The sequence below is a fragment of the Acromyrmex echinatior genome, chromosome 16 (assembly GCF_024713525.1).
Source record: "Acromyrmex echinatior isolate Ae372 chromosome 16, ASM2471352v2, whole genome shotgun sequence".
In the NCBI taxonomy this organism is placed as follows: Eukaryota; Metazoa; Arthropoda; class Insecta; order Hymenoptera; family Formicidae; genus Acromyrmex; species Acromyrmex echinatior.
Window position 1 is genome coordinate 6,636,527 of NC_141867.1, and position 23,363 is coordinate 6,659,889.

General features: G+C 34.4%; 1 protein-coding gene across 3 annotated transcripts in view; it reads right to left on the bottom strand.

The window, feature by feature from the left end:
* kuz (zinc-dependent metalloprotease kuz) overlaps window positions 1–23,056 on the bottom strand; it is a 129,823-nt gene extending 106,767 nt beyond the window's left edge. For all 3 annotated transcript variants that reach the window (XM_011067948.2, XM_011067947.2, XM_011067946.2), the window contains exon 1: window positions 21,754–23,056. In XM_011067948.2, the coding sequence (XP_011066250.1) occupies window positions 21,754–21,823 (70 nt within the window). In that variant the 5' untranslated portion in view covers window positions 21,824–23,056. The remainder of the gene's footprint in view (window positions 1–21,753) is intronic.
* Window positions 23,057–23,363: the final 307 nt, after the last annotated feature.

Consider the following 23,363-nt stretch of genomic DNA (forward strand, 5'->3'; position numbering starts at 1 on the left):
ACTAATAAAATAAAAAAAAAGTTAATATATAATTATTTAAAAGATGATGAGAAATATTATGATCTATTAAATACGAGTTCAAGCGAGTATCGAGCAGTCAATATTCGAAACAGAAAATACATGAAAGAGAACGTATGGCTAAAAAGATGTTAGAATCGTTTCACGAATTTATGCAGAGCGGCTACATACCGCGTTGCATGAATCGGCTATTCGGAATGGGAAAAAGGCGAATAGAAGCGAGAGGAAAACCAGGATTTAATTAAACGCAGCTTGCCCATGGCACACGAGCCGACCCTTCGTATTCTGAAATCGAATAACCCATCGATCCCACTCACTCTACCGCTCGCCGCCATCATTCGGAGTGTTTTACAGCAATCCACCAAGTTGTATGCCAAATGCGATGCAACCGATTCGGATGCATCGTTCCAGAAATGAGTTTCCATGTTATAAATAAATCGATGCGTGCGATGCTACTTGAATCAACAAGACGCATTCGTAATGTTAATGTAAAACACGAGCGTATATTTGGCATCAAATTCAACGTTATTAAAATAGATTCCGTATAATTAATTAAGAAAAAGGGAAATTAAATATCAGTTTACGCATTTGTACACGCATTTGTACGTATAAATATGCACCGTGAAAATATGAAATAGCGAAATATATATTCTGAATAAATTATAATATTTCATTGCAAATTACTTAATTATTATTCAAATAATTTAGATTTCATCGTTAATACAAAATAATTGGTAGAAAAATTTGTCATTAAAAATTAAAGCACCAGAGAATGGAATTGCAAAATATATGGTACAATTCACAATTATTTATTTTATTATTCCTTTATGTGTGTCTTTTGACAAAAAAATATATTCCTAAAAAAGAAATAATTTTTTATTTAAGAATAGAGATCAAATTTCTTCAAGAATCATGATGTTACTTATTCGAAATGTTGCAAAATAACTATGATTCTGTTGCACGAAGGACAAGAGTTCGATAACTCGATAACGCTAAAACCAAAAGTCGTATGTGCGCATATGATACATTGCAGATGTATTTGCACCAAGCAAATAAACCACGGGATATTGGGCATCCGCAAGGATCACCATTGGTGAAAATTGTACAGCTTCCTAACTATTACAGGAAGTTCAAGGTGTGGAGAGCCAGAGAACTGCGACAGGATGGCACGAAGAACAGGACGTCGAACAGGGCGCGAATCTCCGTCGGAAAGGTAGCAAAGGAAACGCGGAAGGATGGACCCCAATTAGGAAAACAAAGGGGTATGTATCCTTTGTTATCTGAATTGTATTATCGAGCCTAGAAGCGATCCTCAGTCTTGCACGGGTCATAACAGTACTCAAAGCTATTCAGTCTTTTGGAGCTTGATCGGTGTAGACACCTTAAATCAGTTAATTAATTGGAAATACACTGCTACGATCGTATCTAAAATGGATAGTTTCCGTATTAAAATGAAATATGAAAAAAAAAACGACAAGTCTATTAAGATTACTATGGAGGAAAACTGCTGATGGAGAAAAAAATTAATTAAATGTAATTAATTCTAGGGGGTATCATTGCACACAAAATGGTACAATTGTAACATGGATCAATCAACATTTTATATAAATCAATATGGCGTCTTTATATTAGATATTCATTGATCCAGAAGCCTTATGCTAAATGCTGTAGTTATGTCATTTTATGTGTGATAGCTCATAGAATTAACTATATTTGCTCTCCACCATATTAACTATACTGTTAATGATATTACTTTTAATGATTCTTACTGCAATATTTGTGACGATATTTATATTAATTTATGTGATCATTAAATTTATTTATATATTTATTTATACTGAAGAGAATTCAAACTAGGATCAATACGTTTATGTGTCTCTTTTAATAAAGAATTTATAATTACACAACCTGTCATTTCTTAAAGGCTACTTTTTAATTTGTTATTTAACTATATTTGATTAATTAATTCTTCTACTATTGAAAACGGAATGGAGTTATATCAGAAGGACAGCAGTTTTCTTTATCTTAATAGACTTTTTTTCGCCGTTTTTTTCGTATTTCACTTTAATATGGAGCTCTGCTGTGCTGATGCAACTAATATGTTCTGTGTGATAGCCATATCTCATAATTTCTAATGGACGCTATGATATGTGTAATGAGAATAAAACTTGTTGCAAAAACTAACAAATGGTCCAATCTGAATACTCTTTTGGACACTCCGGTGGTTCGATGATTTATTCACTTAAACGGAAATAATAGAGAAGTACGATGCAGAGTATACGAGCACCCTTTCCAAATCCGAACATATTTTCAGTCTTTATCTGCGTCGGTGCTTCTGCGGTCGTGACTCAGACGACACAGAAAACGAACACTATAGACGTTAAGTCGGAACTTTATGGCGCCACGTGTGTCCTACCTGTTCTGCAAATGTCGGTTTTTGTCGCTACTTTGCCGAGGTTCGTGCCTCTGTATCGAAAAAGCTGAACATGAAATCACTGCACCGTGCAATCGAAAAAAATATAAATAAAAAATAAAAAAAGGCGATATAAAAAATTTGCATCGCGGAACTCCAAAAAAAATTTGCCTTTATTCTTTACCGTGTAAAAGTTGTATAAACCGGAAGCCGATATTTTGTAACTCATTTCTGTTTTTTTTTTGTACGATTAAATATGTATTTATCGGCAAAACGAGATGGGTGTGACAATACGATAAAATGAATTATATAAACGCAAAGGCAAAAGAGGGAAATATATAAAATAAAACAAATATTATTTAAGCTTTGTCAATTTTCGTACCGACCAATAAATAATAGGATATTGAAAAATATCGAGTGTATCTGGTACATGAGATAATATATCGTAATAGCTTTGAAATCATTTCATGATGTTCTTTGATACGTAACACATACTAATATAACTTTTATTATTTTATAAATTCATAATATATATAAATAACATTACTTGTACATTCAACTGTATTATAAGAGATTAAATTAATAACAAATTTTTTTAATTATATAAAACTTATTAATTTTACTCGTATTTAATACAACATAGATATTATTTTCATTTAGATGTGTCTATACAGAAATTTTTTACGACAGTTAATTGAAATTCTAAAAAATATACATTTGTAAATTAAATTCATGATATAATTCCAACAAAAATGAACATAAAATAAAATCATACAAAAAGATACAGAAATATATATTATTTAATCTATCTGGAATGAACAGAAAGAGAGAAAAGAGAAAAAAATGAAAGCTCGGTGTTATCGTGATACTGGACTATAACGGGCGATCGACGATGGCGAAGAAGACCAGAACGGATTTAGGACAGCGGTTATGGTCCGTTTGATACATTTTAACGTTTTATCTCAGTGCGAAGAAAGACATAAAAATCGAGCGCTTAAGCTGATTTCTCCAACTTTCTATCTTCAGACATTAGGAAAACTGGAAACTTCTTAAGAGCATAATATCTATCATTGTCTCTTCCTATCTCGAGCGAAAATGTCAAAGTGAAACATTTTACATTTCCTTGCTTATTAGAATTCATATTATTATAGCATTTCTGCTATCATGAAATTCAAATGCTCTTTATTACCTCATGATAAATGACTTCCGTTATATCGAGCGCACGATTAGAACGTGTACATTAAGAGTCGAGGGAATACTGACCCAGAACGGAAAATGCTGATTTGTTAATTTTAACACAATTCGCATTGTCTAAATTCCTGCTCGAATTTGAATATTCAGTGTCGGTAAAAACTACTACGGTGGATTAACTCTTATCTTTCGCATAATTGACATTAATTAATCCATTGTTCTGTTTATTATTAGCAATTTCTGTTATTATTTCCAAGTGAACAAATGTATATAATTAGAATCTTTTTCTACGCGTACATTTGATATAAGTTAATATTCGTTCCCCTTTACACAAAATAAAAATTCACAGCAATTTCAAAGAATCGAGGAAATAAATGTGAACGAGCTCTGCATAATGCAAAATGATCGCAAGGTATGCTTATCGTAGATAACCGAATAATACGATTTTGTTCATTGTTATCGCGTTGGGAAAAGCGCGCCGCGATACACTTACGCGTGTTAATCGATCATGGAATGACAAAATAAATCGAGCCGCACATGTCTGGTGGAAAACGATAAATACTAAACGACATTTATCGCGATACAGCTATCCCATGAGCCGCATAGTTATGTCATGCAGTTATGAGCAGCTGTCCGCGCGACGGATCGATAAGCGTTACTCGCGCGTTCAATTATTTCATCGTATCGTCTACTCCGAATCATTTCTTCTTGAGGGATTGCTCAATATCGATCGCGTGCGATGTAAAACAATTATTTTTGCAAAACAAACGCGCGTCACGGAAATTTATGCAGAAAATTCGTTTGCAAACACTGTATATATATACACACACACATACATACACATACATACACACCCAAAAGCTTTGTTTTATTCTTTACATGCGGTTTCAAACATAAACGAATTTCGAATACAAAATTGAAAATTTGTATCTATTATTGTGATATTATATCGATGTTCTTTTTAGTTGGTTAAACACTTTTAGTTGGTGTTTATTTTTATATTTTACATAGAAATAAATATAATTTTGAAAATAAATTATTTTGACATATTGAAGTGTATTGAATAAATAATTGAATAATTAATTGTTTTCCACTGTAATTGATTAAAAGAACATATACATTTTTTCCGAAATCGTCGAGCATTGAAATATTTGTTCCGTTTGTCAACATCTAACAATATCTTCATCGAAAAATTAAAATTATTAAACGATCTGTGCTTGTGCGAGCAATTTGTCATAAATGCGGATATAAATGGAATCGAAAAAAATATAGTTATTACTGCAACATGTTGTATCAATAAATAACCGCACAGATATGTCAACAGATATGACACTGTACTATGCACACATCTTTTTCTCTCATCCATCTTCCTCTTTCTCTCTCATTTCTCTTTCTTCTTCATTTCAACCTAAACCTTTGTAATTTACACATTGAACGATCAGCCATTAGAGCACAATGATGTCTTATTGAAGGGAGCGAATGAAACAAGCAACAACATCTACTGGTACCAAACTTTCCACGCAGCTCGTTGCAGGTTACAGGTTGGGTTGCAAACTCGAGCCGTTATCGGTATCGTCGACGAGTGGCGCTAACGCGATCAGAAATTTGTCGGGGCGGACTCAAGCTACACACGAGGTAGTATGTATATCGTTACGTCGGTTGGGGGTTGTTCGCTTGCACGTTACGCAGCTGGCGAAGAGCCCGCAAAATTGTACGGGAGCTCTCGAACTGCTGGCACGTTGAACGAACGTTTTGTGGCGGTCCCGAATGTCCGCTGTCTTGCTCGTCCTGATGAATCCTTCCTCTCTCTCTCTCTCTCTCTCTCTCTTTCTCTCCCTCTTCTATGCACAACCCCGGACACGAAACTTTTCAACTTAATTACGCGCGCAGGCATAACATCGCGGCTGGATGGGTTCTCGTCCCCGGTTACCTCGCCCATCCACATTCGCTCTTCCAACCGCTTTCTTTTTCCGCGAACATTAACGAAAGCGCGAGCTATAACGACCTGGTAATAAAGGCCATCAGGACGACGAAGCTGCGAAACGACTTGAAAGGGTGAGCAAAAGGAAGGAAGGAAGGAAGGGACAGCCAATTTATTGCTTCACAGTATTTGCCGGGACTAGGACATAAAGGGAGAGCTGCAGAAGCAATAACTGAGCAGGCAGAAATCTCCATTGTACGATCCTGATGATCATGTACCGGATAAACAGTTCTAAATGAACGCTGAGTGAGTCTTTCTTTAAATGTGACGTCTAAATGAACTACCAAATGTTATTTGATCCGGTGAACGTTAATGACTTCTTTAAACACGCGCGAATTTTTGTACTAAGTATATAGAACTTTCCTTGATATTATACTGGAAATTCATAATGTCAAATTATATCAAATTTGAGTTATCTTTAATCATTTTTATATTACTATAAAAAAAAACAATGACAAAGGGAAAAATGTTACACTAGATTCACAAAGTTAGCACGCTATATTTTCAATTTGGGTTTTTTAATATAAAAAATCCAAAATTAAAAATTAGAGCATAGAACTCTGCTAGAATTAATGAGAAGTATCGATAGAACTGCGATAAAAGATCAGCACAACACTTTTTCTCCATATGTTCTGTTGTTTCTTAAAGTTAAAGTGTCATGCTAACTAGATTCGTGAAATTAACACGCCATATTTTCAATTTTCATTTTTTAATATGAAAAATGCAGAGCTTTCTTTTATTTTTGTAAAAGAAATTATAAAACTGAAGTGTTACTAAAACTGTCATTATTTTTTAATAAAATTTATTAATAAAATGTCATCGCTAATTTCACTAATCCAATTCAACGCCGCTCTTTTCTTGTGGTTACCAACCTCATCATAATACCTATGTTACCTAAATTTAGCCGTAGTAAGTTGAGAGTTAACGAGAACGTAAAGAAAAGATCGGTCGATATGGGATGCGGGAAGTTGTGGGTACCATTTTGTATAGCCGATACGTCAGGGGTGTCTTCTAGGAAGGCGAGGGTGGCTTGTTTCGCCCGTACGTCACGTATGGAAAATTTACAATGCCCCGGTGACTTTGCCCGACGGTAAAACAACACCTTCGCCTCGTATACGCTGCACTCCGCCAGCTAGTTTGCTTATGCATGATGGTTCCGTGTACAGATACCGAGAATTAACTCGCCTCAATCAACCCCCAGCGCCCGCTATAATAAACCGCAATTTATGAGATTCATATAAATGGGAAGTATCCGATTAGTGGAATGAGTTCGATAATTTATTATCAGAAATCGACAAGAAAATAGTTTGAAATGATATTGATCGATTTCAGATTTAAAGATTTAAAGATTTTTTTTCAAATTGCACGAATAATAATCGACTATTCGACAACAATAATATAATTATACTATTGCTGTCGATTCTAGAATTGGACAACTGCATTAATTTATTCAATAGAGACACATTAGCTTTGTTTTGATAATTAGTCAATATAAATAGGTATATTATATTTAACAATTCTCTCTCTCTCTCTCTCTCTCTCTCTCTCTCTCTCTCTCTCTCTCTCTCTCTCTCTGTATACATACATATAGTAAAATTAAATACTATTTAAAATAATATTTAATTTTATATAATATAAATATCATAAAGTAATATTAGAGAGAGAGAGAAAGAGAGAGAGAGAGAGAGTAAAAATATGAACTATGATATTTTCTTTAAACGCGCAATTAACTCAATGGGTTTTAAAAGAAAAATCACTGAAGAGGGATAAATGAAATAAACAGATATGACAAAATATGTAAGCGAATGTGGATAGTATTCTGAGATGAGCACTTTTATATGGTAACCTTTATCTTCTAACGATCTCTTTCCTATAAAATAACTCGCGCACGCGTCGAGATGCAGGTATATAAAGTATCTCTCCCTTTTGCGACTTTGTTCCTCCTGGGGCAAGTTTTGTGGACCATAGGGGTTCTCGGTTACACTCAGGGATTTAAGTCAGGAACAAAGGATCTTCGTCGTCTGGGGAAAAGTACCGCCGCCGGCATGGATTTCGATTACGAGATAGACGGGATTTACATCGACCAGATAGCCTACGAAGGCTCGCGAAACTTTTAAGTATTATCCACGGACCATTAAATCCTTGAGGGTGGTCCCTATAATGTTAAAACGCGAGAAATCCCGTAAGAACAGGGTGTCGAGATTAACAAAGAAGACCGAGATGCATTTGAACAACTTTAGAATTGCTAATGCGAACTGTCGAAGCTGATGATATCGTTTTATCTCTATTACTGCATCTTCTAACAGAAGAAAAATAATATATTAGCTTCGTTCTATTCGTAAAGACAAAAATTTAGTGTCAGGAAAAAAATGCTCTCTCTCTCTTTATATCTACTATTAATTCTATAACTCTCAAAAATTTAATTCACGAAGATGTCTTTACTCTAATGTAAGTATATGGAGAAAATTTTTTCTTAGAGTTTATCCTGAAAATATGATAGTTCTAGACACAACATTGTATTTCGAATTTTATGTAAAATTCTTTCATTCATTAATAAAGTTACAACAAAAGATAAAAGAAGTTTGATTAATTTTACTAAAGTGCGTGATAAAAATCTGTAAAATATGTATTGTACCACACTACCATATTTTCAGAGATAATTCTCTCCGTGTATATTTGTGTTAAATATACGTTTATTTCTGTTCAATTAAATGTACGGTCTGATGCTCACTTAAATATACTATAATCAGAGACTGACTCACGCAACTATAATTCTATAAGCATAGCTTTTTAATAGAACTAGATGCACAATCTTTATTTTTTATGAAAAAAAATATATATGATAGTTCATTATTATATATGTATAATAAATAAGTTATATTTTTAAAAAGAAAGAAAAAGAAGCAAATTTGTTTAGAGAAAAAATATCTATAAATTTACGTTTTGTTACATTATAGATAAATACTTACATGTACATAAATGTTATATACATGTATAAACAAATATTTGATTATTAACATATTCAACATATACCATGATATTGATACATCCCAAATTCACGTGACCTTTGTTTATAAAACTGCACTATCTAAAATAAATAACAAATATAAAAGATTAAATTGGAGTTTATAACATCATTCAAATAAATAAACAATTCCATTAATTCTGTATTCAAATAAAAAAAAAATTTACGTAACATCGAACATGTTGACATCGCGTCATTCAAATCTATTTGCGTAGATTTACATTCTTAATATAAGCAAATCGTCGCAACACCGATTCATATCGATTTTCAAGTACGTTCGAACAATTACACACACGCTCCACATAAAATAAAATCGTTAAAAATATGACGAAATAAAGAACGCATTCTCCGAAGAACATTAAAATAGCAATCGACATAAAATGCGAGATTGAGTAATACCAACGGGATATAATGTTGAATTCATGACAATCTAAAACTAAATTAACGGAATAATATTGCGGTTGCGATGAATCATCAAAGTCACCGTTTAATATCGAACTATCTCTGAGTGAGCATTAAAAAATGTGGACTGGAGGATAACAACTTCGTTCTTCGCAGTAAAACAGTATTCCAAGAACAACGACATAATTACTACACGTTATACGTATCGCGTACATTCGTTAGAATTTATTGGTCAACGCGATTAATTCTCGAGCAAAAATAAGCGATTCGTAAATTACGTTCATCTTCAATGCATGATATCGTTGCTTATTTTGTGCTGTGTACATTGAATTAAAATAGTCTGATATCATTTGTGTAATACAAAATTTTCTATTTATTCTATTTCTACTCATGCGTAATCTTTTTACTAATAACAAGGATGCATTTCGATAAAAGTATAGATTTAAATTGAAGATTGAAAAAGAGAATTACTGAAATCTAATATACAAAATTAACTTTAAAATCTTAAAAAATCTAAAGATTATTTCAAAGAAAATACAAACTCAATTTTAATCGACAGCATTGCTTTAATAGAATATTGCTTGTTAATTAATATACTTGATCTTATTTCGATCAAATATTGTATGTTTTTAAAAAAAAAATCAAATTTCAAGTAAAGTTACTTATTTATATTTACCTGTTGCACCAGAAGATTCTTTTCGCGCTATTAAATAAAATGTTCTAAGATAAAGTAGTGTATAGAAAATAAAATATTATGCGAATACACGCGAGAATTTACAGCAAATTGTATTCAGTTGACATCTGACAAAATGAAAAAACCATCACTTCGATTGTGAAACAGGCGAGTGAATGAACTCGGAAGTATTTTCAAGCAAGGCAACGATATACATGGTATAATCAATGCGGATGAAAATGCCAGTTCGCGCTTAGACTTATCGGGTGTCTTATAAGAAGAGATACCGAAGACTGAGGAGAAATAATCTCTGTTTCAATGTTGATCGACGACAAATTTGAACACGGAGAAAATGATTTTGCTGAAATACCAAAAATTTAGCTGTAGATACAGATCTAAAAATAATTTTGTTAAATCATCAAAATTTTAGGTAAGACAAACTGATTGCTAGAATATCAACAAATTTTGACATTTTAGTAATCACTTGAGTGGTCCTAGTTAAAAATTTTAATGATCTAATAAAATTATTTTCAGATTGTATGTAAGTTTGTATGTAAAATTTTAGATATTTCAGCAAAAGTTCTCTCCATAAACTGATGCCGAAAGTTAAGATGTATATTTTATCACAGTTATAATTTTTATGAAACAAACATGCTTTATAAATCAGTGCTCTATGTATCAGTCATCTTTAACATCTTTGGCTCATACATACTGTTTCTTTTTCTTCAAATCTCCGAAATTATTATAAATTGATATATTTATTAATTTCCGTTTTTTAAAAACAATTCAAAAATAGTATCGTGATGTGTTATTTAATATTTTCGCAAATTAAAGTCTTAAAAAAGTGAATTCTCTTCGTAAATGGACACCCTGTACATGCATTTACAACAAGTTCGAACAAGATGATAAAGCCGGCAGAAGAATTTTAATCCTCTCGCACACAGGCGAGACATCTCGTCTGAGGCATTAACTTCGATCATGCGTAGCAAATGCAACGCAGCATAGCGATTAGATCGGTATCCAACGAGAGTAGTTGCAAGATAAGTGTGCGTGAGGAAAAGTACTGTAAGATTCGCGTTGTACACTAAATGATCCAGCATATTTCTCACGACCGTGAACGGTGAAGTTACAAGGTGATTACCGCGCGCGAGAGTTATGTAAGCGCGTTCATAAATGTACGTTGATTAATTAAACTTGCCACTCCTCAATCGATTCAAGTTTATTATTGACACAAGCAAACGTTATTAACTACGTTCGATACGAATATTACAGAACTGAGAACTTATAGAAAGATAAATGTATAAATGTAGAAAAGAATTCTTTGGAGTCTTCCAAATGTAAGTGTAATAATTTGTACAGTAATAATTATAATTTCGCGTTCATGATTTCACAAATATATGTATAATTTAATTAGTTACATTCGCTGCAGTTTTAATAAAAAAAATATATTATAGTTTTAATTGATATTCAGTTGATTCACTTGATTTCTTAAAACTTCTGGAAAGTTCAAACAATTTACAAATTAAAAGATACTCTTCATCGTCCGATCGTCGTTCGTAACCTTTGAAACGCAAGCCAGGCAAGGCAAAGTAGTTACGTGGCGCGTGTTTACTTAGAAGTTTATACGCCCACTCTAACGGAGCGTAAATCAGCTGTTGATTAAACGGAGACCGAGTTTCGCGTGTCACCCAGGTTGAACCGAGTCGGAGTAGGTATTTTGCCCATTTCCAGAAGCCCTCCAATTCACCATCTCCAACGCGATCCGCGACTTCTCGATGGCTCTCGATCGTCCATCACCGTGACAACGATATCTCGTCAACCTAGACTCTGATATTCCCTCTGCAATTCTATTCTTACCTCTCCTTATCTTCGCAGACAATCGGATCGAAGTTACTCGAATTAAGAATGAAATGGTAAAGGACGAATATCTTTCGCAAGTATTGTAACAAATACGGAAAAGTAAGAAGTAAAATTGAACGAATGTAATAAATATTATCTCAAATTAGCACGAGAGAGAAAGAGAGAGAGAGAGAGAAATTTCTTCATTTAATTTTAAGATTTTATTTTACAATTATGTTCTTAAAATTCGAGATTTTCTTGGTTCTGTATTTTTCAAATTATTCTTTTTATTATTTTAACTGTTAATTAAAAGGAGAGAAAAAAAATTCAAAAATATAAATGTAAAAAAAATAAAAGGTAATGTCCACAGTATTTTATTAAATTCATTGCAAAAATATAATTCATACTGTAACTTTATCTTACATACATTTTAATCTTTTTCTAGATCAACGTGTAATTTCTCAACGGAAGATCTTCGAGAAAACTCAAACATAACTCTTAAATTGCCTCGTGGACTTGGACTACAGAAGAAAGACTTTACTTATTTTTTGTTCCCGTATTAAAATATTTTCTAAAATTATTTCTGTGTCGTTAAAGTTTCTTTATTAAATTACTGACAAAACGGTATACTTAGTGAATTGAAATTGAAACGCTCCATTTCCTACGAGAAAAATATTTATTTATTTCCCACCAAGTTATTATGTACTTCGCGAAACTTAACAAAAAACCTAAACAGTATTTCAAGCAAGAAACAAAGAGCAGATTTACAGAGATGATTACAGGGACAAATTTCTATCAATCATATTTAAATTCCTCTGTTTTAAATTAATTATTCCTGTTTTGATTTAAAAAGTTTTCAAATTTTAAACAAACAAATAAGTGAAACAATTAACGCGCGCATCTACGACTATCGATCCGGATTTTTCCAGAAAGCGATAAGGACATTTGTAAAGGTGAAATCTGGAAAAGGTCAACGTGACAAAATACAAATGAACTATCATGAACGTTCTTGCGTTTAAAGCACGGACAAGCTCTTCTGTGAGCAAAGTCGAATAACGCGGTTCTGCCAGGAATGCCGAGTAGGAAGTTTTGCGGTAGCCACCTATATCCCTGAATACGGAATAACCCCGGGGGGTAAGATCTCCCTTGATCTCCAGGAATTTCGAATTCCCCAAGGATCCCCCACTCCAGGAATTCTCGCGAAAGTTCATCTCACTAAACACCGCACAAGATCGCCTTCTAGCGCTAAGCAAGTATGACTCAATAAAAATATTCTCCTTCGAAAAACGCGCAGTAAAAATAGTTGTAATTTTTAATTAATTAGTAACAAAATTGTATTAAATCCGAGCAATGTAGCGGATTAAAAAAAATATAAAAATATTATGCAATAATGATTGTTATAGATATAAGAACGTTACGAGATTTTGCAAATCTCTAAGAAAATAATCCAAATATTAATTTTTGAATATAAAAATAATTTAGACGTAAATATTTTACATCTCAACCTTTTATTTTATAACTAGCTTTTTTATGAAATAGTGTCTCAAAATATTGATATAACTCAATTACATTAAGTATAAAATAACATGTTAATTAATGAAACTGTATATTAATTATATATTAATTAAAAATGATTACTAATAAAAAAATAAAGTCGCACTTTGACACACTTTAAAAAAGTGTAACTATCAACTTTCAATTTGCAATTTATATTCTAGTTACTCATAAAATATTAAATATAATATAAAATATAAAGCAATCAAGAGTGTGTACGATAATAAAGAGATTATTAAGCCGATAATAATGTAAAGTGTTTGAGAATTTAATACCAGCATCCGACCAGCAACGTATGATGGAACCGCATTTTTGTTTCAAAAACAAGTGCACTTACTATCTCCTCCAGCATATTCAAATTTATCAAACAGGAATAGCCCGTGACGTAATTGTTAAAGTGCGCACATAGCATGTATAGTTTTTTTCGATGACATACTTTTTCAAAATCTTGTCAAGAGAAAGAGAGAGGAAAGAGGGAGGGAGAGAGAGAGAGAGAGAGAGAGAGAGAGAGAGAGAGAGAGAAAGAGAGAGGAGAGAAAAATGTTCCTGAAGAACGAGGTGTTTAGAAACTTTGCTCGCGTGTGAATGTACGAATTACGGTCGTTTCGCACAAGTGAGACCTGAAACACTTGCTAGACACGACGGACCTTGAACACAAAACGCTGTCTGGGCGAAACTCCAGACCCATTCTGGGACACGGCGCGGAATAATGGAAGTCTCGAATGCGGCGCGTGGTTAAGGCGACCACGGGCGCAATATCGGCTTGATTACGTTAGAAATCAGAAACTGGGACTAAACTAAGCTCGATCTTCGAGGAACGGTGGCGGCGACGGTGGCGGCAGACGTCGGGATTACCAACGACGCGAATTAATTCCACGGCCCAAGTTCCTCGACGAAGTTCTCTCGCGTCTGCGAACGAATCGTCTTCGCGCAATTACGGGGAGGAAGGAGGAAAGAGGGAAGAGATATAATTCCCATCACGTGAAAAAGGCAACGTCTCGACTTCCGAGCTATGTTATTCGGGTAGACGAAGTGCACGTCTCGCGCAGTATAACGTTTCGAGATGAAGATGGCAGCAACGTGCACCGCTTGAAAATATCTTCCCAAGTAAAGTTTGTGCCGGTGGAGGCGAACGGACGGTGCGAGGAGGTGGTTCACCGAGGAATTGAAAAGTCCGCAAAAGAAAACCAACCTTTTGTCCTTGAGATACGCGGCTCGCGGGACAATGAAATGACCCGGCCCATCCGCCCTAACTCTATCTTCATATTCCGGGCACAATGCAACCTCCCAAAGCGGCCTTTTGCTCGAACTAGTGATTTTTCGAGAGTTCCTCTCTTCTTCTCTCACTCTCCTACTCTGTTTGCCTCTCAAAGTGAGCATTTCAACCAAAGACTCGTCGTGCTACGTACTTTTTTCTTCTCTCTTCTCTTCCATGAAGGTTTTCATTAACCGGAGAACCCGATAGCTCTGTACGAAGCGACGGGCTTGCGTCTCTCGTCTCGCGAAAAACAGCAGGAAATCGGTGATAATTAAATTCGATAAGAAAGTACTCACGGCCTGTGACGACCAACGTCTCGCTCCTGTTTCCGGAAGAAATATCGTGTGTCATTATGACATATTTTACCCTACATTCGGCATATAGTATACTGAGAGAAAAGTATTTGGTGTTTGTGACTATAATCGAGAAAATAATTACGGTTAGGAGCTCCGTTTTTATGGTTCTTACTGCTACAATGTTAATATATGATAGTTAATATATGATAGTTCTCTCAAACATGAAAAAATTGTACTATTTTATAAATTATGATAATTTCAATAATTATAGTGAATATAACTATTTTTTTAATTTACTTATTATTTATGTAGTAATAAAACTAAAAAAATACGTTAAAAAACTAAAAATTTTCAAGCAATGTATGTCACTATTATTAATAGCACAATTGACTATATTTGTATAATTAAAACAATTATAAATACATACATAGCCGTCTCAAAAAACTATACATTGTAGTTAAAGGTATAGTAATCGCAACAATTCTTTTCTTTCAGTATAGAAATTAGAAATATATATTTGGTGGAACGATCTTCGCGGCGAATCATGACTTCGAACGAGGAAAGCATTATTCCCTCTTATCATTGCAAGCTCGTTTGTGTATAAAAAGCTGCTTACACACGCGAAGGCACTCGCGACACGTACGGAGGTCTTTATACATGCTGAATCCTCGCGCACGCAAAGTCCTTCACACGAATGCGAGAACCTCGGCACGGTTACGAAGTCCCGGCGCATGCGAGATCCTTTGAAATACGAGAGTCTCGTACATGCGAGATTCTTACACGCGCGAGGACTTCCGGATAATCGCTCGATTGGAAATACGACGAAACTACAAAACAACAGTCTCTCGTTTCGAAACGACTTGACGAGATTCGTCAGCCCATGTCGACCGTACCGAAATTGCATATTAATTACTGATTTTACGATGGCTGATGAATCTTATAGGTTAATAATTCTAAGCAGAGTTGTAAAGCTTGTAACTTGTCTCGTGAGACTTCTAAGAGCTTTAACTGAAATACTTATAACTTTATGCAGTATCTTTATAGACATCTTCTTACTAGCTAATAATATTTATATTAGATTTATGAGAAATATAAATATTTACAAACGACTGTAAACTGTTAAATATCAAAGGAGAGCAATTCCTTAACATTTTGTTATTTTTAACTTCAACATGTGCCAAAATGTAAATTAATCTATTTCTATGATTATTTTCAAAGTAAACGACGTATGCTCTTAATAAATAATAAACTAAATTTGAGTCAAAAATACATTTTTTTGAATTAAATTATTATTTAACTATTATTGTTTCAGTTAAATTAAGAACATATTTAATAAGAGCAGTGAATTTCATTTATGGAAATAATTAAAAATAATTGAAAAATAAATGAAATTGGATACAATGACATGAATTTAACAATGTACGTCTTATGGACTTTCTACAATAAGCAATTAGCCTCGCAATTACCTAAGCTTTAAGTTTTAAGCCGTAAGAAATTGACTAATCATAATCGAGCCTTCTCATATTTATGACTATGATTCGTCAACTTCTTACGGCTTAAGTTTTTAAAGCTTAAGTAATGGCTTATTGTACAAAACCCATTACAATATGCATGGAATGGACAATTTCAGTCATAAGTTCTTACAAGTCTTACGAGAACAAGTTTATAGGAGCCTTACGATTTTGCTTAGAATTGACATTCTAAGCAGAATCGTGAGACTCGTATAAACTCGTTCTCGTAAAACCCATTAATCCCCGTTCATATCGTTTAATAGTTTTAGTTGAAGGATAAACGCCTCTATAAATTACATTCACGAAATTGCCTGTCCGGCACGATTGTCGGCCTGTACACGCAGAAACCTCGCACGGGAGGAACTTTATTCTTCCCCGTAACCGTAAATAATACGATGACGTACGCGCGAACGCATCGTGCGTACAGCTATCGTCCAGCGCCGGCGGTGATCGTTGATTACAACTTCCGTCGAGGGCCATTCACATCGCATCGCAAACCCGCGCGCGAAAGAGAAAGAGAGAACTTTCGCAATCATCTCACAACGATTCGGCGCACTATTGCGCACGGATCCTTTGCAACTTGGATTATTCTCGCTATTTCATACGACTGTTCAGTTGCTGTGAAATTCTGCGTCGAGTCTGGCGTAAAGGGTTAATTTTCTATCGCATGTCTCAGTACAGAAAGGTTCGAGAGGGACAAGGCAGAGCAAGTGCATCAATTTCCTTTTCAGAAGTAAATGCAATGTTCTGCGCGTATTTCGCAATTTAAAATTAGTTTCTCGTGTTTAAGATTTCAGAAATAAATGCAACATTCTGCGCGTATTTCGCAATTTAAAATTAGTTTCTCGCGTTTAAGATTTTTTATTTCAGAAATAATTCAGAAGATATAATAAAATAAGAGCCAACACGAGTCATGTGTGTACCTACGTAAATTTATTTTTACATAAACAAAAATAAAATTCTTACTAATAATAAAAATCGCACAATGCATGAAGCATAATAACAACAAATTTGAAACAAATCGTCATATAAAATATGAAATGAGATGTACGATCAAATAAGAATCGCAAAAGCACAATATTAAAATAATGAAATCGGTCATGTCAAAAAATAGTGAAATCGAAAAAAAGTTTCGTCGAATATATGACTTGTCCAAATCGAATGTAGTCGGGATTGAATTTAGCAATACTATATAAAACAAATAAAACAAATATACCTCGACAATAAAAAAATATTCGACGAAAATTTTTTATATAATCAATAATTGATTTCATCATTTTAATATTGAACTTTTATGATTTTTCATAAATTAATTATGCATCTCATTTCATATTCTATATAATATTAGGTGTTGGAATTAATTCGTAGCGTTTTACAAGTGATGGGAAGTACTTTCATTAATGTATTTTTTAATGCTCATGTGAAATAAATAACATTCTTTCATTAAAAACGCTACGAATTAATTCCAACACCTAATAGTTTGCTTCACTTTTGTATCATTGCATTTCATCGTTATATTTCTTCATACTTTGTGCTATTTTAGTATTAACAAAAATTTTATGTATTGTGCAAATTTTATTATTAACAAAAATTGTATATATTAAAGATAACTTAAAACGAGAATTAAAATGTTTATATTTTTAACTAACAATAAGTAAGAGAAGCATCAATTCCGATCAAAAATAGATATTGGAATAATATTTCTATATGTACTTTAAATACATTTATCTCAGATATGTGACTGCGCATCGATTACTTTTCATATCTGAGATAAATGTATTTCAAATACGTATAGAAATATTATTTTAACATCTTTTAACTTTGATCGTGATTGGCTTCTCTTATTTATATTACTTATATAGATGACGTATTCATAAAAGACTGTGTCGCCATTGCTATTTTGATATTTAATAGTGAAGACAATGCACACATGTTATGTATTATATATAATGGCTAATAAAAATTTATATTCACTCTGAATAAAACAATAAGAGAGCTATAAAAAACAGCACTGCAAAAATTACAAATTTTGAATATTAAATTCCGACATTTCAGCTGATTTAAAATCAGATCATACAGCGATATTCACTAACCTATTATGTCGTATGACATTTGTCATACGACAACTTTTCAGATGTGTTAATTGTAAAAAATTCTCGAATCTCTCTATTCTATAACCAAACAACAAGCTTAAAAAACTTGTACGATAGATATAATATCAGTCTTAAGTTGCAACAGCTGCTGCAAAGTGTCTGATTATGACGATGATTCATATTTTTATCTGTGACTCACTTTAGATTCAGTGATATTTCTTAACGTAATTAACATTGTCGAAATTCCGATGACAATAACGGTTCATGAATCGTGTTTTTCCTTCTAGCATAATAAAACGTTCAGGGAAAAGACCTACATTGACGTTTTGTACAGCGAAAATATATATTTATAATGAAAAATGTGAAAAAATAAACAATCATACAGTAATAGCTACGAAAACACTTGTTATATATCATCTAATACATGCACATATTAATATTATCATGGGAAAAACATTTTTTATCTTTCTATCGAATGGTTTAAACAAGTAAAAACAGTATACGTATATTGACTTCAAAAACAGGAATGGATAAATTTTCACGTTATCGTCGATTCGACATAACAATGGAAATCGAGTTGAGTCGGTTATGTAAATACTGCATACATGCAAATACTGAACCATCCAAATATTCTTTTGTAATATTCAATTTTCAATAGTGCATAGGGTAACTCCGGCAAATACGCCACGCTGGGATTTACATCGTAGAAGTCAGAAAAAATAGAAGGAGTGGGGATAATTTTTCCGCAACTACTCTGTTACATGCCTTTATGTTATATTAGTATTGTGTTATGATTTCAGTTTCTTATTGTTAATATAAATGAAATTATTATATGTAAGTTCAATCGATTTTTGTCACTGTAATAAGTAACGCCATCATAAATTAAAGTCTATAAAATGTAACATAAAATGATTACTGTAGAGTGTGTAAAAGACTGGTTATTTCGTGATATATATGTGTAATGGAATAGCAAAGCATGTTGTATAGCAAAATATAAGTGCTTTCGTATTCTTTGTTTAGTTTGTTGTCTTGTATATCCCACCTGTTTGAGATATACAATTTTTGGCGAGTGGGATTTATACCCAAACATATAAAAGTGTCCAGATTGTATTCAGTGCACTAAATGCAATAAACGCATTATATGAAATATGTACCTCATGTTACCTTATGATATACTTGTAATATATGTAGGAAGATTGTAATTATTACTTATTACTTCATATATTTACCATTCTTATTCCTTAATAAACTTTATAAACACATTTTAAGTTATTGTATCATTTAAGTCTTATTTATATGCATTATTTGTAAATTTTTCATGAGTTATACATATCCCCCCCCCCTCCCTCTATGAGTAACCATATATCTCACCCCTATGGAATATACAATAAAAATGCAAGGGTTTCAAAAAGTTTATTTTTTAATATGAAAAATAAATATTTCGGATTTCTGATATTTTTTTTATAATAGTAGACAGTACAAAATTTTTTTGATATAATATCGTTTACTTTAAACATAGTAAATAATACTTAATAAATTAAGTTTTTTAATAAGTGCGGCGTATATACCGTAGTTATCCTATATTTTTCATAGTTTGGAATCTTTGTATTGTTTGCATGATTTAAACATACGATTGCACTTTTAATATTTTTATAAATTTTGAAAAATGTGATTTCTCGAAAAACGCGTTATTAAGATAAATTATTACAAGATGAGATGTACTGTAGTTATCTTATGTTTGAATGAAAAGCGTAATAATTACGACAATGAAAAATTTTAAAGCCCATTATCCTGCTTTTAAAGGTGAGTTTTGCAGCTTCTTTGCGTCTGATAAAAAAAGCTGCGTAGTAAACTCTGTTATAACATGAAACATTTTTAAATATTAAACTTAATTATTTCCCAGTTAATCCGCAATGTACTACTCTGATTATTCTTGAATTTATATCGCATTTAAAAAATCTATAATGTACATAACGTGTATTATAATATTTTCGTATGTGATATTTTTCGTGAATAAAGCCTGTATATGTAATTTTTCACAAGTGCATATTGAAAAAATCTTATAATAACTAAATGTTAAGTACTATCAATTAAATATTCGAGTAATATATACGATAAAAAATAATTTGGTTTTTCTAGATATTTAGTAAATATTACCAAGCATGATAATATAATCATTTGGTAATACTTACTAAATATTTAGAAAAGTAAAATTATTTACTATTAAGTTAAAATAGATATATACGATTAAACACACAAAGTGAAAAACGCCATATTCACTTCTTCGTACTTGATAATATTTTTTGTGAATGTATATAATTTCCAGTTTCCAAATTTTTAAATTATACACAACTATATTTCAAGAAAAAAATTTTGGCGTACGGTTTGCAAAATTGGATATGTACATAAATTCACACCGAAATATTGAAGTGTAAGATCCGTTTTGATTAAAAATATTAAATAATAGGATTTTTCTTACTTAATTAGTAAAATTATTTTCGGTTATTACCTGAACGTTTTATTCAAATTATTTTATTTAACATTTGGTGTTATTATCAGATCTTTTTTTCAGTGCATAAAATTCACTATAAATTTATATTTATATATCACGCATGCACAACAAAAACGAATATCAGATAGAAGAATAGGTTCCACTAATAAAGACGACGTTCATCCTGCCAAGTAAATTTAAAAAAAAATTGAAATTAAAGAATAGATACTCTAATGAGACTCCGATATTTTTCTGAAGTTAGCTCCGAAATCATAGTCCCCAAATTCTAATTAGAGTTTTAGCTTGTTATTATAAAGAGTGTAGAGATTATCTTATGCTTGTTTCTAGCAATGTAATTTAATTTTAATCTCGGTTCAACTGACTCTTCATCTATTTTTAGTTTTAAGAATTCTAGTTCTAGAAACGTACGTTACGTTTTTAAAATCCAGCAATTAGTACTATTAAAATAACAATTAAAAAATTTAGGACTAACTCCACACCTCACTTTTCTCACGGTGCATCGTGATCGTTCGAAGAGAACAAAAAATCCGACGATGATCCAGCGACGTATCGTGCAACACGGTTTTAGCGATCGCATGCTATTTCGCTCGAAAAGAACGAACGTGTATGGAGACACACACGCGACGACGGGCGGGCTCCTCGTGAAAGGATGATGATTCACGAGAGACGCGCACGCACAAGAACAAACGTATACATATACGCCACGCACACAAAATTCACGAGCAGGTCACGTCTTGCGCGCCCATCTCTTGCAAGCCGACGGATTATGTGTACCGGAATAGCATAACGGTAGAATTTCTGATATACAATAAGCCATCGCTTAAGCATTAAGCTTTAAGCCGTAAGAAATTGATCAGTCACAGTTAAATATAATACAATAGTAATGACTGTGATTGGTCAATTTTTTATGACTTAAGACTTAAATAAAAGCTTGGTTAGTAGAAACAACTCGTTGTACAAAGGCCAATGGAGACTGGAGACACTCACCACTCTCGATGTATGGGACCAGCAGCAGCAGCAGCAGGAAGAGAACGTATCCGCACGTGTCACTGATCATCGTAATACAATATTCCCCGCTGCAGTCGGGATACGCGCCGCGCTGGGATACCTGGCGTCGGTCTCCGCTGCACCACCGCCTCCTCCTCACCCTGTGCGGAGGACAGGAACACAAACAAAACAGAAAGCCCGACTCCGGAGGTAGGCGCGACGCGACGCCAGCAACAGGGTTGACCGCGACAGGGGGCGACGGAGAAAGAACGCCGTTTAGCGCCTCCTCTCTATCTCTATCTCTCTCTATCTCTTTCTCTCTCTATTTCTTTCTCTCTCTCTATCTCTCTCTCTTTCGCACTCCTTCTCGCCCTCCAGCAGCACTGCACACAACACCGAAGACTCGTCTCGATCACCACGACAACAACGACGACGATGACGATGATGATGATGAGTTACTCGGCGCTCCGCTCCGCGATGAGATAATCTATGTATGTGGGCGACGGCGACGGCGACGGCGAGGACGACGCGGATGATCGGCTGCGCTCTCGATACGGCCACCGCCACGACGCGAATATGAACGCGGCGCGCGTCTCTTTCTCTTTCTCTCTCTTCTTCCCTCGTTGTTACCGTTCTCTCCTTCTCCTCCTCTTTCTGCTCGTTCACCTCTCGTGACTTACACACTCTCTCTTTCTCTCTCGTTTCCGGAGCGCGGTCCGAGGTCTACGCCATTATTTTCCCGTCGGGAATCGCGCCTCGCACGCGGACACCGCACGATTGAGTGTCGACCGACGCAACTCGCGCACACGCACGACACCGATACGAATTCGGTCCGCCCCTCGTAGAGGACTGACTTCCGCGACTAACTTCACGCGCGTCGCTCACTTGCTCGCTCGCTCATTTACTCGCCGTTCCGTCTCGCCTCCTCTTCTCGCTTTCCCCACGGCTTTGCGGTGCGTTCGGCCGTTCCGCGTCGATGACAAGCCCGTGCTGGCTCGCAAACAGCTGACGGCGGGGATCCCCTGCTGCCGTTTACTTCACGCACGACGCGACAAGGACGACGACAACGGCCACTCGATATTTAACGAACGCATATCGCAACAGCAACAAAACATGTACACACACATACACACGCTCACGGGGACTGGAGGGAAGTCGTGCGCGCGCGAACAGTCGCCACCGTCGCCACTGACACAGTCCTACCACCTTCGACCTCCCTGACTGCGACCAGCTGCAACGTCCGTACGCGATGCGAACGAACCGCCTGACTGTCTCCGGGCGCCCGAGAAACGACGCCGCGAGATGGCGCCAGCTACCGCACGGCGCAGCCGCCATCACGCTTTCCAACGTGACGTCACCCGGCATTGACGCGGCGCAACGTAACGCTCGTGACTGCCTTCACGTCGCTCGATCTGATCTCGCCCCCGCATGTTTATTTACATGTGTTAGATTGCATCCGAAAACGTCACCCTTGGTGACCCCATGTATTATCTTATCTTTGCTGAGGCAATTATTTTTCAAGCAGTAAAATTATTCGCAGATTTAAAATTCTCATTAACATCTGATTATTAATATTCTCCATTTTAAGATGCTTAATTAGCATGAAAAAT